Consider the following 19979-nt stretch of genomic DNA (forward strand, 5'->3'; position numbering starts at 1 on the left):
ATGGAACTAGAAAATATCATCCTGAGTGAGGTAACTTAGACCCAAGGACATGCATGGTATGTACTCACTAATAAGTAGATATTAGCTGGAAAAAAAGCTGTACAGAATACCCAAGATACAGTCCACAGAAGTCAAAAAGCTCAACAAGCTGAAGTGCCCAAGTGAGGATACCTCAGTCCCACTTGGGAGAGAGAAGAAAGCAATCACAAGTGGGGAGGGAGGGAAGGACCTGGGAGAGAAAGTCAATGGGGTGTAGGGGGGGAGTGGAGCAGAGTGGGGAACCTGATCTGTTATTGGGTGAGGGAAAAGGACTGGAGCCCTGAAGCCAGCAGAAAGAATGTAAACAGGAAACCTCAGGAAATAGGAGATTGGGAGGACTCCCCAGAGTGCACCAGAGACCTGGGAGGTGAGAAACTCCCAGGACTCAAAGGGAGGGACCTTAGAAGAAACACCAGACAGTAGGGAGAGGGAACTTATAGAGCCCACCTCCAGCAGGAAGACAGGACATCAAGTGAGGGATAGGGTTGCCATCCCACAGTCACATCTCTGACCCTTAATTGTTCCTGTCTGAAAGAATTACAGGGATGGAAATGGAGAGGAGCCTGAGGAAAAGAAGGTCCAGTGACAGGCCCAAAGTAGAATCCAGCTCAAGGAGAAGCCCCAAGGCCTGACACTATTACTGCGGCTATGAAGAGCTCACAAAAAGTGACCTAGCATGACTGCCCTCTGAAAGACCCAACAAGCAGCTGAAAGAGTCAGATGCAGATATTTGCACCCAACCAATGGACAGAAGCAGCTGACCCCTGTGGTTGAATTAGGGAAGGCTGAAAGAAGCTGAGAAGGGTGATCCTATAGGAGGACCAGCAGTCTCAATTCATCTGGACCTCCAAGATCTCTCAAACACTGGACCACCAAACAGACAGCATACACCATTTGAAATGAGGCCCCCAACACACATACAGTAGAGGACTTCTGGGTCAGTGATGATGCACCTAACCCTCAAGAGTCTGGAGACCCCAGGGAGTTTAGAGGTCAGGTGGGGTGGGGGCATCCACATGGAGACATGGTGGAGTGGGGAGAAGGTGTGGGATATGGAGAGACAGAGGGTGGATGGGGGGCGGGAAGTGGAATATGGAATGTAAAAACTAAATTAAAAATAAAATTAAATTAGAAAAAAAAGTGTGGTTTGTGACTAGCAATGCCAGTCTAACCCTTGTTACAAATTCCTAGAACTCAAACTCATAGGGACCTACTAAATCGAAGCCATGAAGGTAAGGCCAAGCAATCTGTGTTGTGACAAACCCTTGACGTAGTTCTAACAGCTCCTGTCTAGACAGATTCTAAAACAGTGATCCTTCACAGCACAGAGGTGGTCACATCACACTCAACATCGAGCTTTCTGTATTATGCTCATGTAACATCATCTTTACCGTCTATGAATAAGGATACTTATTCATATCCAGCTTAAGGAAAAGCCCCAAGGCCTGAAACTATTACTGAGGCTATGAAGAGCTCATTAAAAAGTGACCTAGCATGACTGCCCTCTGAAAGACCCAACAAGCAGATATAGGTATAGCAGCTATAGGTTAACCCTATAGGTAGAACAACAATATGAACTAACCAGTACCCCGGATCTCTTGTCTCTAGCTGCATATGTATCAAAAGATGGCCTAGTCAGCCATCACTGGAAAGAGAGGCCCATTGGACACGCAAACTTTATATGCCCCAGTACAGGGGAACGCCAGGGCCAAAAAGTGGGAGTGGGTGGATAGGGGAGTAGGGGGGAGAGTATGGGGGACTTTTGGGATAGCATTAGAAATGTAAATGAGGAAAATACCTAATTAAAAAAAAAAAAGAAAAAAATAAGGATACTTGTCATTCCAGGACCCAAAGGCAGCAGCCACCTTTATCACTGGGAAAGCCAACTTGAGAAAAAAAACAACAGAGATTTGTAATTCCAAAAGAACTGGAGGCAATATCAAAGCTTAATAGCATTTGGTCAGACCAAGCCAGATGCCCTTACTCTTTGGTCTTTTCAGTTCCAGTTCCAGTTATAGATCCATTGTTTTAGTGAATTTCTGTTGAATTTTCACTCAGATATCGACTTCATCAAGTTACACATCACTGTACAGAAAATGTACTAGAAGATGTTGTCCAGTTAGCAGCCTTTCCCTAAATTAGGGTTGCCAGATTTAACGAATAAAAAATATATAACACCCAACTAAATTTGAATTTCAAATAAACAATACTTTTTAGTATAATATGTCCCAAATAGTGTATAAGACACAAAGTATACATTCTATCTGAGAACCCTAAAGTTTCATTACTGAACCCTAGAAACCAAAGAGCACCTCAGATCAGTCCCAGTCCAATATGTGACAGCTATTCTTATAGTTAATGATTATTTGGAGAAAGACTTAACCTCCCAAGTTCTGAACTAATATCCCACAAGTCTAAATCACCCAGTGATACTTTTTAAATTAAGCAGAAAGCCCTCTAAAAGCCAAAGCATGACTGATAAATGGAACAAAAATGAAGGTGTTGCTGTATAATGTCTTCACAGATGTATGCATGTGGGTCTCTGGGATTGAGCTCAGGTCATTAGGCTGTGTAGCAAGTACCTTCAACTGTTTGTCATTTTTCTGGCCCATTTTTAAAAATTATTTACGTTTATTAGTAGTAGTTTAGCTTCTTTATTCCTTATTAGGCTATTAATTCCATTATGATAGGAACTGAATCAATAATTGCTCAGTCTCCAAGACCTAGCTCTGTTAGGAACTAGTGGTTGACTAAACGTTTGAATCATATTAAGAAAAGTATTTAAGCAGAGGAGGGACTTATATATTACAATCACAGAGAATTAACAGCTTAGTGCATGTGTGAATTAATGTACCTTAAGTTTTGTTGAAACATTTGTAAGGTGGGAACTGTGTTCGACGTGTCTGATTTGCAAATGGGGTCCTGAATGCACTTGGGGTGAGACTGCTGATTTTACCAGCAGCTGTGTAGCACCAGGTAACTGGTTGCCAATCTGAAAAATAGACGGATTAATGAGAAACTGGGCCTGGCATAATAGTGAACGCTTTTAACGCTAGCACTTGGAAGGCAGATGCAAGTGGATCTCATGAGTTTGAGGCTAGCCTGATTCCAGGACAGCCAGGGCTACAAAGTGAGACCCTGCCTCCAAAAAAAGAAAGAAAGAAAGAAAAAAGAAAAATCAGTAAGGAAGTTCTCTTAGTGTAGATGAAGAGGTTATGAAAGCTTAAAGGTTAGCAGCAGTCAGAACAGACAGCAGCTTTGTACAAAGAGTTCATGGCCGGTCGTGGTGGCTCACACCTTTAATCCCAGCACTTGGGAGGCAGAGGCAGGTGGATGTCTGAGTTCGAGGCCAGCCTGGTCTACAAAGTGAGTTCCAGGACAGCCAGGGCTACACAGAGAAACCCTGTCTTGAAAAACCAAAAACAAAAATAGTTGAGCGAACAGACTATCCTGAGGGAAAGGAGGATGGTTTGAGTCATGTGGCCTGCTAAAGAAAGTGACAGAGTGAAAGGCTCTTGTTTTCTTTTTCAAAAAGGGTTTCTCTCCCATCCTCTCCTTTTCTTCTTCCTTCTTTTAGTCCCTGTCTTCCATATTTTGGGGTTGGTTTGTTTGTTTTTGCTTGTTTTTGTTTTTGTTTTTGAGACTGGGTCTCACAATGTAGCCTAGGCTGGCCACAAACTTACCTAGCCTCTGAGGACACACACAATGATAAAAAAAAAAAACGTACAAAAACTGAATAAAAAGTTCTTCTAGTATCCTACTATATGTTTAGGCACTTCAATATTATACTGCAATCAGTCTACTCTACCTAATTTAGACCTGAATAAAGGAAAAACCTACATCAATAAGAGAAAATATATACATCTATATTAATTACTCTAAGATACTAACAACTTTAACACATAAAACTAAATGTGAATGGCATGATTTCTTCAAATTTCTTCTTCTTGTCAAAGCCCATAGGATAAGCTAGGAACCTTCAGGGAAATCTTCTTTCAAAGCCACTTTTAAAAAGTAGGTTTTAAAGGTCTGTTTTACTTTAATATATATAAATATTTTGCCTGCATGTATGCCCAGGAACCATGTGTGTGGATGGTGTTGTTGGAGGTAGAAGATGGTGTCAGATCTCCTGGAACTAGAGTTACCAATAGGTATGGGCCAACTAATTAACCACTGAACCATCTCTCCAGCCTCTAAAACTTACCTTTTAAAGTAAATTATAGTACAAACTAGATTTATACTAAATGTTTATAAATATATTATGGCAGCTCTTCCTACAATAACCAAGGCCAAATATACTTCTACTAACCAACCAAATTTCAGAGATCAGAATCATAACACTTTAAGAAAGTAAAAATACATAACTTTTGCTTAATTTTTTAATCAACTCACATTCAGGAATAAATAGCTAAGAAACTAGAAAACAGTTTGAAATGACAGTCCATATAATTAGCAATAATAATATTCAGAATGCACCCACTACTTATTACTGCCACAGCTCCGACTGATTCCTCCACTTCCACCAATCTGTATTCTCTGCCGGCAGCTACTGTACATCCCTGCTCAGCACAGTTTGAGGGCTTCTCATCTACTCAAGTTATATTACATTTTGTGTGAATGCATGTATGCGATCACATGTACAGATGTAACACATTGTAGAGGTCAACAATGACCTGAAGGAGTTGGTTCTCTCCTTCCACCATGTAGATCAAATTGAACAGACAGGCTTGGCAGTAAGTACCTTTACTTGCTGAGCCATTTTACTAGGGCCTTCACTCGAGTTTGAAAACCTAAGTTCTTATAATGGCTCACAATGTCCTACACAATAAAATGTTCTACCACCACCTATATCATATTCTCTCTCTCTCCACCACATGTATCATTCATATTCAATCTCTCCCTCTCCTCTTTCCCCTCTCTCCATTCTTTCTCTTTTTTGGTTTTTCAAGATGGGTTTTACTATGTAGCCCCAGCGGTCCTGGAATGCACTCTGTAGATCAGGCTGGCCTTGAATCCACAGAGATCCACCTGCCACTGTTTCCAGAGTTCTGGGATCAAAGGTGTGAGTCATCACTGCCTAGCCATCACCGCTCTTTTTTTCTTATTTTTATTGCTGGGCACAGGGCTCATACCTTTGATCCCAATACTCGTGAGACGGAGGCAGGTGGATCTTTGTGAGCTGAAGGCCATCCTGGTCTATGCAGAGTTCTAGGACTGCAAAGGCTACACAGAGAGACTCTATCTCAAAAAAAAAATTACCATAAGTGTGTGTGTGTGCATGTGTTGGTATATGGTGCCTGTGAAGCCAGATGGATCAGTTCCCCCTAGAACCAGGAGTTACAGGTGGTCTGAGACACCTGTATGGGTACTGGGAAAAGAACTCCAGACCTTTGAACCCTTAAATGCTAAGCCATCTCTCCAATTCCTTTAAAAATGATATGTGTGCACACCTCTGTCTGTGTAGGCAGGTGTGGATATGGAAGAGAACAATATCAGATGTCGATCAAGTACTATCTTGTTTGGGACAGGGTCTGTGTTGTCTGCCATTGCACTGCATATACCAGGCAAGCTTCAAGGGATTCTATCTCTGCGTCATATCTTGCCATAGGGGCCTGAAATTAAAGACTCATGCCATCCTGTCCAGATTTACAAGGGTGTGAGGGAATCTGAACTCAAGTCCTCACGCTTGCATTGAAAACGCTTTCAACATTGAGCCATCTCTTCAGCTTGTTTTTACTTCTTATACTTTCCCTTCATTCTACTCCAACCCCACTAGTCTCCTATGTGAACCCCGAATATGTCACTGATATAGACAGTCCTGACTCAAGCTAAGTCATCAGATATTGTATCTACCTGGAAAACTCCCCTGCTCTCATGTCTGCCATATATGTACACACTTGCTTTCACAACCAGTTAACATTATCAGTTCCCCAACTCAGAGTCCATTTTTGTACTTTGGTTTTATTTATAATCTTATCACCATTACTGTGTATTATAATTATGAATTTGTTGATTCTCTTCCCCCACTTGTGAAGACTTGTTTTGCTCAGTGCTGCACCTAGTACAGTGTCTGACAGTCAAGAAGTTGTTAAAAGTATCAGTGAATAAATACACAAAAGTAGGAACTAGGAGCCGGGCGTGGTGGCGCACGCCTTTAATCCCAGCACTCGGGAGGCAGAGGCAGGTGGATTTCTGAGTTCGAGGCCAGCCTGGTCTACAAAGTGAGTTCCAGGACAGCCAGGGCTACACAGAGAAACCTTGTCTCGAAAAACCAAAAAAAAAAAAAAAAAAAAAATGTAGGAAGATGGCCCAGTGGGACCTTGACTCTGGGTCACCAGCACTCCTGGCATGGTAGTGCATACCTGTATTCCCAGTACTGGGAGGAAGAGACAGGAGAAATTCTAGAGCTCACTGGCTAGCCAGTCTAACTAACTGGTGCTGGGTCCAACCAAAGATAATGTGGAAAGCAATCCAGAAAGACAGTAAGTGCTGCCTTCTGGCATTCATATGAATACACACACACACACACACACACACACACGCAATTAACTTTCACAGTAACCCTACCAAAGGATCAGACCACTTGAATTTTTTTTCTGTGTCTATGTCCATGTATGTAGTGGTACAAGAAAGCAGGCTGGGATTATAAGCATGCACCACCATGCCCAGTTTTCTAGGAGACAGAGGTCAGGCCTTTATGTCTGTCAATGTACTTCACCAATGGAGCTGTCACCCTAGACTCATCTCCATTTTTTTAAATGAGGAAAATATAACACATGTAAATGACCCAAAGATGTATGCTAACAAGTAGAAGAGACACAATAGCAAGTCAAGCAATTTATTCCAAAGCCACTTCTCTTAAATATCCTATGATATAGACCTTAGTTTCCAACATACTGGGGTTGGGGGAACACAACCAATTTTTAAGTGTAGCATACACGTTAGTTAAAAGATATAATCTATAGATTACTTTATAGTGGTGTCCTAATTCTTTTTTTTTTTTAAGATTTATTTATTTATTATATGTAAGTACACTGTAGCTGTCTTCAGACACTCCAGAAGAGGGCGTCAGATCTTGTTACAGATGGTTGTGAGCCACCATGTGGTTGCTGGGATTTGAACTCCAGACCTTCAGAAGAGCAGTCGGGTGCTCTTACCCACTGAGCCATCTCACCAGCCCAGTGTCCTAATTTCTAAGGTTAGTACTCAAATCATAACCCATTCCAAGTTTACTTCATTGACTTTAAAGTTTATGGGCCAGTGAGTTGGGTCAATGGGTAAAGGTACTTGCTGACTGCTGACCCTATGATGGTAAGAGAACCAACTCCTACAAGTGGTCCTCTAAACTCCATCTGTACATGTGTGCATATACACACATACACACTGAGATAGACACAGACTAAATTAAAATGTAAATGTTTATAGTTATTCAATGTTCTCTCACATTTTTAGTTGCTATGCAAATTTATTTCAGACCTAATATTCCTCAACTGAGAAAAAGTATCAACCAGAGAAGTTACCTCTTCTTGCAATAAGTAACGGACAAAACAGGAAAAGGTCTATCTTACAGTTTGCTTTCTTCTCCTTTTTCAAGACACAGGGTCTTACAATTCAGGCTGGCCTCAAACTCCTGCTTCAGTCTCCAAAGTAAGTACAGAGCTGGAATTAAAGGCATGTACAGACACGCCTGCTCTCATTTATGCTTTTTGCTTTTTTTTTTTTTAACTTGGTGATACAGTGAGTTTATTGGCTTACTAACTGTCTATGCTGTGTGTGGAAGTAAAATCATTCAAACCACAGCACTTGTGTAGAGGCCAGAGGACAACTTCATGAAGTCAGTTCTCTTCTTCACCTTTCCATGGATCCTGGGGACAAACTCAGGTCAGCAGGCACAGCAGAGGGAGCACTTTATGCACCGAGCAATCTCACACGGCCCCTCCTTTCTGTTCATTAATCCATTTGTATTCTCAGGAAACAGCACAAGTGTGGAAGTTGGAGGCAACTCTCTCTGCCATGTGGATCCCAGAAATCAAACTCAGGTCATCAGGCTTGGTAGCAAATGCTCTTACTGATCCACCTCGCTGTCTTTTTATGTAACTTTTAATATATACTATCTGGCCTTGTGAACTCCAAGTTAGAAAATGAAAATGGGTTTCCCATCCCTAAATTTCAATTCTAAAAGGGGAAAACAATTAACTTCCTAATACTTTTTAATGTACAAACACAAGAATAATCCTGAGGGGGACCATAAGAAGGAGGGCTGCAACTAAGATATATGAAGTGAATAAATAAAGGAATGAAAAAAGTAAAAGACAGCACTTGGGAGGCAGAGACAGGCGAATTTCTGAGTTCGAGGCCAGCCTGGTCTACAAAGTGAGTTCCAGGACAGCCAGGGCTACACAGAGAAACCCTGTCTCGAAAAAAAAAAAAAAAAAAAAAAAAAGCCAGGTGTGTTATCTTGTACATGTATGACTCTCATTCAGTATACAGGGACAGGTATATCTCAGAGCTCACTGGCCAGCCAATATAACCAATTAGTGAGTTCCAGGTTCAGTGAGAGAGCCTGTTTCCAAAAGATACGGCGGTGAGTAATCAAGGAAAACACTCAAGGTCTACTTCTGGCCTCCACATGCACACATATATGCATGCACCTACATACATGCACAAATGTACATACATTCAAAAGAAGCAGAGCTAGAATCTATATCATCTATTTCTAGTTCCTGTGTTCTTTCTACTCAGGCTCTACTTCTTAAATCAAAAAATTATGTGGATCACAGACATGTTTCTAATTCCTTTGTTAAATTTTTTTCATTAATTTATTAAAATTTTGTAACAAAGTCACATGCATCCCAGGCTGGCCTTCAATTGATTTTGTAACTGAGGATGCCCTTGAATTTCTGATCAACCCTCCAGTCTCTTCCTCCTAAGTGCTATAGGTATTCCCAACGTATGCAGTGCTAGATATAAAACCTAGGACTTAAGGATGCTAGTCAAGCACTTTACCAACTAAGTCATATCCCCATCCCTGTAATTCTTTTTCTACCTATCATGTTAAAATACAGACACTATAAATATAGCCCAGCATCTTTACATTCTAAGAAAAAAATTCAAGTATTTAGTATCAAAACAGTGAGAATTTTAAAAAGCATCATCAAATGGAAGAATCATCACACTTCTAATGAAACATAGTTGAATAAATTATAATATATGATATGAAAACACTAATCATTTTCAATAAAATATTAAAAATTGGCCCACCTTTTACACCATTTATTCCACACTACAATATCTTTTTTTTTTTTTTTTTTTTTTTTTGGTTTTTCAAGACAGGGTTTCTCTGAGCCCTGGCTGTCCTGGAACTCACTTTGTAGACCAGGCTGGCCTCGAACTCGGAAATCCACCTGCCTCTGCCTCCCGAGTGCTGGGATTAAAGGCGTGCGCCACCACGCCCGGCTACAATATCATTTTTATAATAACACAATTAAGTGAGGTAGATTATACTTGTAATTCCAGAATTTGGAAGGTGGAGGCAAGAGATATCACCTGTTTCAAAGCCAGCTTGGACCCAGGCATGGTGGCAAAAGCCTCTAGTCCCAGCACTGTGGAGGCAGATGCAGGCAGATTTCTATAAATTCAAGGCCAGCCTTATCTATATACAGGGAGTTCAAAGCTAGTCAAGGCTACAGAGTGAAACTCCTGTGTATTAGCTGGTTTTGTGTGTCAAGTTGACACAAGCTAGAGTCACGAGAGAGGAAGGAACCTCCCTTGAGGAAATGCCCCATGAGGTCCAGCTGTAAGGCATTCTCTCAATTAGTGATCAGTGGAGCAGGGCCCAGCCCACTGTAAGTGATACCATCTCTGGGCTGGTGGTCCTGGGTTCTATAAGAAAGATGAGCACAGATGTGGAACAAGTCAGGAAGCAATACCCCTCCATGGCCTCTATATCACCGCCTGCTTCCAGGGTCATGCCGTGTTTGAGTTCCTATCCTGACTCCCTTCAGTGATGAACAGCAATGTGGAAGTGTAAGCTAAATAAATCCTTTCCTCCCCAACTTGTTTTTTGGTCATGAAGTTTCATTGAAGCAACTGAACCCCTAACTAGGAATCATGTCTCAAGAAAACAAAATAATAATAAATTAAAAATTAAAAAATATTTTTGTTTTGTTTTGTTGAGACAGGGTTTCTCCATAGTCCTGGCTGCCCTGGGAATCCCTCTGTAGACCAGACTGGCCTGGGACTCCCTCTGTAGATCAGGCTAGCCTAGAACACAGAGGTCTGCTTGCCTCTGCCTTCTGAATGCTAGGATTAGAGGCATGAACCTCTAAAACCACCACTTAACCTGTCTTCTTCATTAGAATTCTCTCTTATCTGTAGAATTCTCCATAGGCTATTAAATATGGTATTTCAATGACTCAAGGGCAAGAGCAATTATTCAAATATCTGGCTATAAAGCCACATATTAAAAGCACACAAAAACAGTACAAATATTTTTCTCACTAATCTTTATTTTGTTTCTTAGAAAAGATTTTTTTTCATTTTAAAATCTTAATATGCCATGCTCTGTTATTTTTTAAATGAATTAATGTTTTTCTTTTTCTGTTTTTGATAGGGTCTCATGTAGCTCAGGCTTCCCTCAAACTCCCTTTGTAGCTGAGGATATACTCAAATTCCTGATCCTGCTGCTTCCACCACCAAAGTATTGAAACTACAGATATGTGCCACCACACTTGACTTGAATTAAGCATTTTTTGCACTTCTTAGTTTTTTTCCAAAACAGTAAATATAATTCATTTAAAGCAGTGTTCTCAACCTTCCTAATGCTGCACCGCTTTAATACAGTTCCTCATGCTGTGGTAACCCCTCAACCACAATAAGATTACAAGATTACAAGATCATTGCTACTTCATAACTAATTTTGCTACTGTTATGAATCATAATGTAAATATCTAATATGCAGAATATCTCATGTGTACCCCAAAAAGGGCCACGACCCACAGGTTGAAAACTGCTGATTTAAAGAAATGATGGTATATTCCTTCAATCCCATCACTGAGGAGATAATACAGTAAGATCACCACAAATTTAAAGACAGACTGGGGTACATAATGAGTCAGGTCTAGCCTCTAATACATAGACTCTTTAACAAGAAAAATATGATCCACTGAAACAGAAACTCTTTGAGGTCCTCAATAATTTTTAAGAGTCAGAATCCTAAGACAAAAGACACTGAGATGGGCTGGAGAGATGGCTCAGCAGGTAAGAGCACTGACTGCTCTTCCAAAGGTCCTGAGTTCTAATCCCAGCAACCACATGGTGGCTCACAACCTTCCGAAATGAGATCCAATGCCCTCTTCTGGTGTGTTTGAAGACAGCTACAGTGTACCTACATATAATAATAAATAAATCTTTGGAAAAAAAAAAAAAGACACTGAGAACTTTGGGAGGTAGGAAATCGAACACAAAGCTTCACACATGCAGGCAAGTGCTCTGCCTCTGAGCCACAGCTCCAGCACGAACCACTTTTCTAAACGGTACTATATTTGTATCTTGCCAAATAATTTAAAATATTAATTTTCAGGTCAGTGAAATGGCTTGGTGGTTACAGCACATGCCTGCATCTCACAACTTGAGTTTAACCTCTGGAACACAAACAGGTAAAGGGGGTCAAACAACTCCTACAATTGATTCCTCTGACCCTGATGTGAGCATGTGCACGTGTGCACACACAAACACACACACATACACACATCAATAAATATATGTAAAAAAATCAATTAATTATCTACTGAGGAAATGTTGCTGCCTAAATTTCAAAATTTTATCTTGGTGAGACCCAAAATGGTCTAGAATCTTAGGAGTTCTGTCCTTTAATTTTAAAAAAGAATCTTTTATTACATTTTTCTTTTATACATTGTCAGAACAACAATGTGTGGGGCTGGCAAGATGCCTCAGCAGTGCTCTTGTGGAAGACCTGGGTTCAATTCCTAGCACCCACAGGATGGCTTGAAACCATCTGACTCCTGAGAGTCAAGATCTAATGCACTTTCCTGGTCTCTTTAGGCATCTGGCATGCATGTGGCACAGACATACATGCAGGCCAAAATCATACAGGTAAAACATAAACTTTTTAAAATTTAATGTCAAAATTCAAGTGTTGAGTTAATGGACCATTATCACATAGACTTTGTCTTAGTCAGGGTTTCTATTCCTACACAAACATCATGACCAAGAAGCAAGTTGGGGAGGAAAGGGTTTATTCAGCTTACACCTCCATACTGCTGTTCCATACATACTTCACCAAGGAAGTCAGGACTGGAACTCAAGCAGGTCAGGAAGCAGGAGCTGATGCAGAGGTCATGGAGAGATGTTCCTTACTGGCTTGCCTCCTCTGGCTTACTCAGCCTGCTCTCTTATAGAACCAAGACTACCAGGCCAGAGATGGTCCCACCCACAAGGGGCTTTTCCCCCTTGATCACTAATTGAGAAAATGCCTTACAGTTGGATCTCATGGAGGCATTTCCTCAACTGAAGCTCCTTTCTCTGTGATAACTCAGCTGTGTCAAGTTGACACAAAACTAGCCAGTACAGACTTTTATTCTTTTTCTTCCTAAGAGGTCTAGATAAGTAACCCAAGATGGCCTTGAATTCTGGATGCTGAGATTACAATGTATGTTCCACTAATCTTGAACTTTATCTAAGCTCTTTAAACGTGAATGATTCTAGGATCAATCATGTACAGTTAAATTCTACAGTGGTTCTTTTTTTGTTTTGTTTTGTTTTGTTTTGTTTTGTTTTGTTTGGGGGGGGGGGGTTCGAGACAAGGTTTCTCTGTGTAGCCCTGGCTGTCCTGGCTGGCCTCGAACTCAGAAATTCGCCTGCCTCTGCCTCCCAAGTGCTGGGATTAAAGGCGTGCGCCGCCACTGCCTGGCTACAGTAGTTCTTATATCAAAGATGAGGGTCTCTGAGAGCCTACTTGTCTAGTAACCCCAATATCCAAACCCACCTCAGAAGTAAGAGTTACTGGCAATCTCAGTGCCATATTTTGTTTGTTTATTCTGTGTATGCTACAGTCTTAATCCTTTCTCTTTTATTTGTTTGTTTCTGTTTTTGAGACAGGGTCTTACTTTGTAGCCCTGACTGCCCTGGAATTCCTTATGTAAATCATGCTGATCTTGGAACACAGACATTCCCCCTTCTGTCTACCAAATGCTGGGAGTGATGCAAGCAGCAGCACACCCAGCTTAATGCTTTTTCCCCACATTTATTTATTTACTTACTTACTTATTTAATGTGTGTGTTCCCCACATGTATATGTGGGTGCACATGTGTCAGAGTGCCCAGATAGAAGACAGAGACAACTTATGGAAGTTTTCTCCTCCTCCCATGTGGATTCTGGAGAATCGCATGCAGGTTATGAAGCTGGATACTGTTAGCAAGAACTTTTACCTAATGAGCCATCTTGCCAGCCTAGCCCACAACCCTAACTCTTGATAGTACTTTTTCTCTCTCTCTCTCTCTTTTTTTTTTTTTTTGTAGACAGATCTCATATCCCAGGCTAGTCTCAACTCACTGTGTGGCTGTGGTCTTCTTGATTCTTCGGCCTCTATGAAGAATTACAGACTTGTATCTCCACACCCAATTTACCTTGTGTTGGGGATCAAACCCAGAGTATCTTATATACTAGACAAGCACTCTAACAATTGAATTATATTTCTACCCCAATCGTAACATTTCGAAGGTAGTTTTACATTTCATATAAACAGTATCTCTACAGCTGCCAGAAAATACAGGAACATTAAAATATGAAACCTAGGCCACAAAGACAGCTCAGTGAATAAAGGTGCTTGCTGCCAACCCTGACAACCTGAGTTTCATCTCCAGGACTCACTTGGTGAGAAAAAGAACCAACTCCTGTAACTTGTCATCTGATTGCCACAGGCACACCATAACACTCCTACTCCACACACAAATAGACGATTGATAGATAGATAGATAGATAGATAGATAGATAGATAGATAGATAGATAGATAAAATTAATTTTCCAAAAAGATATTAAGCTCCTATTTGGATTCAATTCAATTCTTTTTCTTTTTTTCTTTTAGACAACGACTCTCTATTATATAGCTCTTGACTAGTGAGCCATCTTTCTATTTTCTAGCCCCTTTAGACACAATTTTAGACTAAAAATCTAGCCAGACAATGGTGGTACATGACTTTCATCCCAGGGGTTCTCTGAGTTAAGACACCAGCCTGGTCTACAGAGTGAATTCCAGGACAGCCAGGGCTACACAGAGAAACCATGACTTGAAAAAAACAAACCAGCCGGGCGTGGTGGCGCAAGCCTTTAATCCCAGCACTTGGGAGGCAGAGGCAGGCGGATTTCTGAGTTCAAGGCCAGCCTGGTCTACAGAGTGAGTTCCAGGACAGCCAGGACTGCACAGAGAAACCCTGTCTCGAAAAAACCAAAAAAAAAAAAAAAAAAAATGAACCCAAAAGAAAAAAGAAAAAAAGAAAATGATGAAATGAACAATAGTTATTGAAAAGAAAGATAAGTTAGAGGGAAAGATCTTTGGAAGATAGTTTTTAAGGCAATAACAGGTTTTAAAACGTATGATATTTATAGTCAGACTAAAGTCAACCTATAAATAATACACAAAAATATTAATAATATTCCAATTAAGGGCCCAAATAAATAAACTAACTCCAAAGCTAGGCTATTACAACAGCCAAGGAGTGAGGTGACCAAGGACTTTAAGCAAAACACACCTAAACTTAGAAAGAAACGGGGACACTTAGTTACCTATAACATATATTGATTAAATTGCCTACTACTTCCAAAACCCTAAACAAGCTGAGAAACTTCCAACCATGCAGGAACATGATTCCATCAGACAAAATATTCATAAATAAATGCAGCAGCCACTCTAAACATGATAAAGAAATTCCATCTAAGAAGTACTCTAAAAAAAAGAAAGAAAGAAAAAGAAAAGGGAGGAATATCTTCTAACAAAGGGTATCAGGGAATATATATTCTGGGGGGAAAATGCATCTGATAATGAGTTCAAAACATATATAACATTTTGACAAGTGACCATTACAAGTGATTTAAAAAAAAAAAAAGCGTAAAGTAACAAGAAGAAGAAAAAAGCTTCCATAGAAGTTATGATGAGAAAATTAAGGGCCGGGCGTGGTGGCGCACGCCTTTAATCCCAGCACTTGGGAGGCAGAGGCAGGTGGATTTCTGAGTTCGAGGCCAGCCTGGTCTACAAAGTGAGTTCCAGGACAGCCAGGGCTATACAGAGAAACCCTGTCTCAAAAAAAAACAAAAAAAAAAAAAAAAAGAAAATTAAGAAGAAAAAGCAAGATGGCTTTATATGCAAGGGTAACCAATGTGGGGCTTTTTTTTTTTTTAATAGGCAAAGAAACCATCTTCTGAGGCAGGGTTTTTCTATGTAGGTTTAGCTGCCCTATAACTCACTCTGTAGATCAGACTGGCCTAAAACTCAAGATTATCTGCCTGCCTCTGCCTCCAGGGTGCTGGAATTAAAGGCATGATCACTACCACCCAGCACCATTGGAAGATTTTTTTGAAAATTTAGAAGATTAGAGAAAGAACTTTTTGTTAGGATAGAAGGCTAGGAAAAAGATGGACACAAACATGCTGCCAATCAAAGGGGGTTGGAACTGGGAAGAGTTGGTAAGGGGGACTGAATATGATCAAAAAAGTATTGTATAAAACTATCAAAGGGGCTGGAGAGATGGCTCAGTGGGTAAGAGCACCCGACTGCTCTTCTAAAGGTCCAGAGTTCAAATCCCAGCAACCACATGGTGGCTCACAACCATCCGTAACGAGATCTGGCGCCCTCTTCTGGAGTGTCTGAAGACAGCTACAGTGTACTTACATATAATAAATAAAATAAAATCTTAAAAAAAAAAAAAAACTATCAAAGAAAAAAATGTTAATATCATTGTATCTTGGTTTTGAAAAAAATGTCTTATTTAGCTGTTTTTGTTTCTTCATGATAATCAAAGAACTGCTCTGAAGTAATTATTATGGTTTCTGATAAATAAAATTTGGCATTAAACAATTAAAATAATGAGAAAATTCACATTAGCACATGTTAAAATGTATACACACACACATTCATTTTAGACCAGATATGGTGGCTTACTCCTTTAATCTTAGCACTTGGAAAGCAGAGGCAAGTGGATCTCTGTGAGTTCAAGGCCAACCTAGTCTACATATATTGAGTTCTACACCAGACAGGGACAATCTAGTATCTCAAAATCAAACAGACAAAAAAAAAAAGAAGAAGAAGAAGAAGAAGAAGAAGAAGGAAAGAAAATAAATTCAATTTATAGTCAGTGTTTCAGCATATTTAAAAGCAGCTTCTTTCATATCCTATAGTAAGGATATAAAACACAGTATAACTGTATTTTCAGTGTTCTGAATATTTAGTATACAGAATTTCATTTAAGGATAAACATCTTAAATTCAAAAGTTTATTTCAGTGAAAAAGAAAGTTTGGATCAGAATTTTCTAAACATGCATATTAAAACCCACATTTTGTATAATTACAATAGCTTTCTGAAAAATTATTGCCGGGCATGGTGGCGCACGCCTTTAATCCCAGCACTCGGGAGGCAGAGGCAGGCGAATTTCTGAGTTCGAGGCCAGCCTGGTCTACAAAGTGAGTGCCAGGACAGCCAGGGCTACACAGAGAAACCCTGTCTCGAAAAAAAAAAAAAAAAAAAAGAAAGAAAAATTATTTTGGAGCCAAAAATAGTAGCACATGCCTGTAATCGTAGCACTTCAGAGGATGAGACAGGAGGAATGCAAGTTTGAGAGGCCAGTCTAGACCATATAGAGCTACAGGCTAGCCTGAGCTATATTGTTTGATTCAGCCTCAAAAATAAACAAATAATATATATATATTCAGCTCAACTTGGCCAGTATTTTTCTACAAAATTAAAATTTTCCAATCATTAGTACCTTCCTTACTTCCTACCCTCCTCCCTACTCAACTCCCCGCCCAATAAATTCCCTTTGTATGTCTGGAAGGCAAGATACTCTATGATCCAGCATGATTCTAAGGCAATGTGAATATATAATTCTTACAAATACAGACATATTCACTCTTTACAGGAGAGAGACCAGTGATGTCCTGGATTTCTGAACACATGAATGACAAATGTATGTCACAGAGGTTCTGCTTTACCATTGGGGGAAACAAAGGGAAAACACACAATAGACAGTGGCAAATCTCACAAACTTTATAAACACTGGAGAGCTTCGTCTGGATCACAACCACAATCACAAAAGTAAACGGAGACAGTACTAAGACAAAGGAAAAGAGAAAAACTCTTAGTGGTCACTAGGAGTTTTCAGAAAAGGGTCGGTCATTCAATACTGTTATTACTTTCTAAGGCATCATTTAACACTATCACTAATTTTTAAAGAAGATAATTCGCCACTTTCAAGGATGCAAAAATAATTGCTACTACCTTCTACAAAACATTTATACTCCATTATACTTGCATGGACTCCATTCCTTTCAAATGTTTCCAAAAATATATATAGTCTTATAAAAAGCAAGGTTCTCTAATGAGAAACACTTTATTCTGTAGGTTAACTATAACACAGTTTAAAAGGCAACCAATTTATCCTCAATTAAAAACAAAGAATCACAACGGCCCTCTGCTTATTTAAAATCATTACATAAAGCACCATCTATAAATGCAAAGAGGGTTTGAATATCTGACAGCTATAATAACCATAAAATGAGACACACTTTAAAGGACAAAAAAACTTTGGTTTTTTTTTTTTTCTTTCTCCTTCACTGTGAGAAACACAAAATAACTCTAGTGGCCTCAAAGTCCTCAAATAAAAATATATTTATATATACAATTCACATGTACATATATAGAAACCTATCACATATATGTATATATCCCATTCACGGGAAAGAGAAAGATTATTTTTAAGAGTCGAAATTATATCAATTCTACCCTCCAAATTAAGTTAAATCACCATAAATTAATTAACGAGTAGTAAAATACTACATGCAGACCTAAGAAACTATATGCATAGGAGAAAAAAAGCCTCAGTTAACTAAGGCCATGAATGAATAAGAACGCACAATCCCTGAAAATCACTAACCGGCATTTGGTTTCTATGAGAGAAGCACAGAGTCTCAAAATGAATAATCACAAAGGCAACTCAGTTTCTAAAGTTAACCAAGGTAAAATAACAACGAACCATAGCAGACAACTGCACTAAAGTATAAGCTTTAAGGAATCGCCACAAAGGGAAAGTCTTCAAGCATGGATTATAATACATCCCTTGCCAGCAAATCTTGAATTATTTAAAAAAAAAAAAAAGTGGAGGGCCGTCAAAACCCTGAATGACATGCAAAGGCCAAACCAAAACGGGTCTTTCCTCCCACTCCAGTCCCCCCGCCCCCACCCCCTCAGGACAATGGAATCAGGGTCCTAACTGCAAACTTTAAAGGTGTAAGCCAGAGCAGTTTTACTGCAGCTATAACTGCAATCTACCCCTCATCCCGAACCTGGCGCACCCAAGAATACTTCTGGCCTGAAAACGTCACCGGGGTTTTGTTAAGCACAAATCAGACCCATCCAAAAATTTAAAAAAATAATAAAAATAACAAGTTTGCTCTCAAATACCTGGAGGATCCATTTCAATATAAAATATCAGTTCTGTCGAATAGGGCATCATCACCTCCCTCCAGTCTGCGTCATCGCGGTCCATACTCCACACCGTATTGTACATCGCGCTGTCAGCGGCAGGTCGTCAGGAAATATATAAAAAGCATATATATCTTTTATCTGATATTTAAAAATCTAAATATATATTTGCAAAAGTTCCACACGGAAATGTACTTGGGGGTTTCCAACGGCCAGTACAAGTCCAGCCAAACTACTGGGATAAGGACAAGGTCCTCCTCTTCTCTCCTCCTAAAGCACCCAACAAAATACCCCGAACTTTCAAGCTACGGGGTTTTTACCTCAGAGGGTTACAGGGAAGCTCGGAAAGCAAAGAGCAGTGGTGTTAAAAAGCAGCTTCCCGAAAATCCTTCCTACACAATCGCTCTCCAAAGAGAAAAGCTCCCAACGCCTCCTAATCTTTCAGCGGAAGCCACTTTTGTGTCCTTCGGAGAAGAGAGAATGGAGAGGAAGGGGAAAAAAAAAAGAACGCGTTGGGAGAAAGCTGGGGAAGTGACAAAGGCTTGAAAAGGGGGTTTGCGTTCAAGTTTCGGGGTCCCACTGGTCTGCGGAGAGCGATTCCCTCTGGGATTGGGACTCGGGCTCTATTCGCGTCAGGCTGGGAACCCAAGCTTCCGCAGCTTCGGGATGGCGACCCCTTGGAGAGTCCAGTCAGCTCGACTGTGCCGGAGTAGTAAAGGTAACCACCACGGCGCCGGCTCCCCTCACGCTCTGCCCTGGCTCCAACCACTAGAGTTTCATTTTAACTGCGCTGAGGGGACCTCCTCCCCCGCCCCCCCTTGCCACCCCCGCTGAGGCGCCACCCAACCGGGCGGGACAGGAGGAACAGCCGGTAGCTCGACTGTCCTTTCCACTCCTTTGCACCTTAACTGCAAAGATTGTCAAGTGCCTAAGAAACGAAGACTGCCACCATCCTCCGCTTCGACTTTTAACTCTCCCCGTCAGCCTGCGAGACGCGACACTTTAATCAGACTTTGCCATTACCCCCTAGCCTCGCTCAGAATGGTACAGTCCGGGCGCTGGCCGCTCGCCAGGAGTCGGAGCCGGGCGCACGCGAGCTCCTCCAAGAGTGGGGGCGGATGGTGATTGGCTGAGCCCGGTTGCCGGAGCCCGAGCCTGCGTCTTTTGTCTGCCCTGCTCCAGCTGAGGAGCGGAGACGGCTGCGCGCCCCAAGCGAGCCAATCAGGAG

The 19979-nt window shown here is 40.6% G+C and overlaps 1 protein-coding gene across 2 annotated transcripts in view; it reads right to left on the reverse strand.

Moving 5' to 3' along the window:
• The window catches only part of Pik3r3 (phosphoinositide-3-kinase regulatory subunit 3), a 74021-nt gene extending 54490 nt beyond the window's left edge, over positions 1 to 19531 (reverse strand). For both annotated transcript variants that reach the window (XM_085839067.1, XM_021160061.3), the window contains exon 1: positions 18731 to 19531. In XM_085839067.1, coding sequence (XP_085695193.1) covers positions 18731 to 18836 — 106 coding nt within the window. In that variant the 5' untranslated portion in view covers positions 18837 to 19531. The remainder of the gene's footprint in view (positions 1 to 18730) is intronic.
• Positions 19532 to 19979: the final 448 nt, after the last annotated feature.

This window comes from Mus caroli, unplaced genomic scaffold (assembly GCF_978045245.1).
Source record: "Mus caroli unplaced genomic scaffold, Mus_caroli_1 scaffold_6, whole genome shotgun sequence".
Taxonomy (NCBI): Eukaryota; Metazoa; Chordata; class Mammalia; order Rodentia; family Muridae; genus Mus; species Mus caroli.